The sequence below is a fragment of the Olea europaea genome, unplaced genomic scaffold (genome assembly GCF_002742605.1).
Source record: "Olea europaea var. sylvestris unplaced genomic scaffold, O_europaea_v1 scaffold8560, whole genome shotgun sequence".
Classification (NCBI taxonomy): Eukaryota; Viridiplantae; Streptophyta; class Magnoliopsida; order Lamiales; family Oleaceae; genus Olea; species Olea europaea.
The window spans coordinates 1-3,539 of record NW_019267011.1 but is presented as its reverse complement, the minus strand read 5'-3'; the positions used below and the strand labels follow the sequence as shown (position 1 = coordinate 3,539).

The following is a 3,539-nucleotide window of genomic DNA, read 5'->3' as shown; positions in this document are numbered from 1 at the left end:
TCTTATCTTTTAGAACTCCATTAAGTTTATGGACGTAGCCTATAAATTAGAGACTTTTTTGTCAGTTTTATATGAAGCATTATTGTTGTCATGTATTATTCTCTCTATATTGTCGGTTTAATAAATTTCATCGTTCCTCTACTTAGTTTCTCTTTTTCTACTTTACTTTAATCTTGTTTTCGTGATACGATCTTGAATATTTCATAATTGTGATTAATCTCAATCTTGCATCGGCTTTGGGATCAACAAGTGGTATCAGAGCACAAGTTGCAGGTTCTTTGTGATCTGGTTGAGATTTTTCAAGTATGAATTCGTTGAAGTATGACATTTCGCTGTTAGATCGCAATACAAGATTTTCGCTGTGACAAGTAAAGATGAGGGCTATGTTGATGCAGATGGATCTTGACGATGCTTTGCTGGATTTTGAGAGGATACCAGCAAATTTGTCTATGGAGGAGAAATAACTGAGGGATCGAAAGGCTCTAGGGCAGATTCATCTTCACTTATCCAACAATATTCTATAGGATGTCTTGAAAGAGAAGACGACGACTGCTTTGTGGCTCAAGTTGAAGCAGTTGTGCATGACAAAAAGTCCGACGAGCAAACTGACTCTAAAACATAAGTTGTATTCCCATCATAAGGCTGAAGGAGGGTCACTGCAATACCATCTTACTATGTTCAAAGAGATTGTTGCAGATTTGGAGATTTTGGAGGTAAAATATGATGAAGAGGATCTGGTCTTGATCCCGTTGTGTTCGCTACCCAGTTCTTTTTCGTCATTTCGTGATACTATATTGTATAGTCGTGACACGCTGACCATTGAGGAGGTATATGATGCCATGTTCTCAAAGGAAAAGATGGAGCTGTTGGTTGGAGATCTTACATCTAAGGGTGGGGATGCTTTGGTTACTTATGGTGATCGACAGAGGGTAGATCAAATGTGAGGTACAGCAATGTATATTGTTATTACTGCAAGAGGAAAGAACGCATGAAGAAAATTCCAACAAATTGCAAGGTAAATGTGATTTACATGCAAATCAAGCGAGGCAATCACGTAACGAGACTAACATTGTTGAGAATTTTTCAGATGATGGAGATGTAATGTTGATTGTATCTGATGGGGAATCCAAACCTGGGGAGTGGATTATGGATTCTGCATGTTCGTATCCCAATAGGGTTTTGTTTCAGGCATATGAGATGGTGAAGCATGGTGAAGTTGTCATGGGAAACAACCAATCTTGTTGGGTTGCATGAATCAATCGAGTCAGATTCAGACTACAAGATGGGATAGTGAGGACACTTGATTAAGTTCGCCATGTTCCAGACTTGACAAAGAATTTCATATCGCTGATTACCTTAGATACAAAAGGGTATAAATTCTCTAGTGAAAGTGGAGTCTTGAAGGTCCGAAGGGGGTGTCCGGGTTGTACTGGAGGGATGGAAGAAGTCTCAGTTGTATATCTTGCAGGGGAACACAGAATCGGTTAAGATACATTTGGACAAGTTTAGTATTATGGTGGAAGTTCAGATTGGTACAGGACCTCTTGTGGCAAGCTCTGACTTGGTTAAGAACATTACTAGGGAGAGCGTAGGTGATTTCGCTTTGTCACCAATTTCAGCAGATACATTGTATTCAGTTGCTAGGGTTGGACTCATGGAGCGTAGGTACGGTGGTGCCAATAATGTCTGGAATGCTTTAGGGGACATTGAAGGTGACAGTTCTAGCAAGGGGCCTTCTGATCTAAAATGTGGTACATTTTCTGCTACAGGGTGTGTTTCGACCCTGTTTGGTCAACAGTAATTCTTTGGTGAAATTTTGGAAACTTAGGATTTGGGTTCAGGTGTCGCTTGTAGACGCCATGCAGAGGACGATGGTTTGATTGTAGAGATTTTACTTATTGTGTTAAGGAGATTGGTCAGTTCATTTTGTTGCAGACGGATTTGAAATCTTGGAGTTTCGTTCGTTGCACAGAAATTTTGAATTAAGGTGGAGATTATGAAGTTTAATGCCTCAAAATTGGGTTGAAATCTTGAAAGATCACGTTTGGCTTGAATTTGGAAAGAATCAAAATATATCCAAGATTTTTTCCTTTTACGCAGTTTAACCTAATGCTAGTATATTTTCTTACCTTTTAGAACTCCATTGAGTTTATGGACGTGACTTATAAATTAGAGACTCCTTTGTTAGTTTTAGATGAAGCATTATCGCTGTCCTGTATTATTCTTTCCATATTGTCCTTTTAATAAATTTCATCATTCCTCTGCTTAGTTTCTCTTTTCTACTTTACTTTAATCTTATTTTCGTAGTGCAATCTTGAATATTTCATAATTGTCATTAATCTCAATCTTGCATTGCATTTGGGATCAACAAAGAATGTCTTATTGAATTTGTGAAAGTACTTCATGTCGCTCTTTTACTGCATGTGTGTATATATATATTAATGTGTGTTGCATGTGCATTACACCATTGAAATTATTTAGTCACCTTAAATGAATTTCTTTTGTTGGATGTGAAATCGTACAAATTTCATAAGAGTGCACTCTCTAAAAAATAATGTTATTTGTAGTCACTTACTAGCGCAATCATCCTACATGACATATATATAGTGATAAGTGATTTGATATATCAAACAAGAAAAAAATATCACATTAATACATCAAATCACAAATCGTTATATAGGATGCCATGTAAGACGACTACCACAGTAAACGACTATAAAAAATCTCTATATAGGATGACACGTAGGACAATTACCGCAGTGAGTGACTATAAATAACATTACTCTTCTCTGAAACGAATTTGAGTTAGGGTTTTCTCTAATTAGTTTTTGCAGTAATTAAGACTTTATTAAATTGATTTAACAAAGAAAATATAGATCTTGTGAAGATTTTTGTCTAGATTAAGAAGATCTGTTACATATTTAATATTGTCCCACTCATATATTGCATAATCCATCGTCTTACTAATTTAAAAGCTCTAAACATATAATAACCATGGAGGAGGGTCCCTTTGGGGAAGGAGTAAAAGTCATGTGGGAACCTGGGAACCAACAAGGGCACAACCTGCGATTTACCTCTACTAGTCACTGAGGGGCTAGGGGCTAGAGGTCCAGGATTTAGTCCGGCTAAGCTGGGACACCTGGGTTATCAAAAAAAAATAAATAAATAAAAAATAAAAAATAAAAGCTCTAAACATATGATAGTAAGTTAGCAATTGATGGTGGATTCTGCATCAAATAATGTCGTACTCATTATAATATTATATTACTTTGTGCACTGACTCTCGTCCATCTATTAAAATAATCTAAGGACGAAACATCAGTGATCAATTGATTGAAGGAAGATCAATTGAAATTAACCGAAGGAAGTTGTTCAACCATATATTTTTGTTGAGAAAAAGGTATGTTCTCATTCCTTTATCTTCAACGTGCTTTTAATTTTTTAGTTTTATCAAGCTTTTCTATTTTTCAATATGCATGCATATAATTTTAGTTTTATACTTCGTTTGAGCACAAAAGTAATGTATGACAGTTTTTGAA

At 36.0% G+C, this 3,539-nt stretch overlaps 1 protein-coding gene across 1 annotated transcript; it reads left to right on the top strand.

Moving 5' to 3' along the window:
- Positions 1 to 374: 374 nt before the first annotated feature.
- LOC111391918 lies at positions 375 to 944 on the top strand. The gene is made up of 2 exons (XM_023017199.1): positions 375 to 437; positions 525 to 944. Exons 1-2 carry the CDS (start codon positions 375 to 377, stop codon positions 942 to 944), a joined length of 483 nt encoding a protein of 160 aa, XP_022872967.1.
- The last annotated feature ends 2,595 nt before the right edge of the window (positions 945 to 3,539 follow it).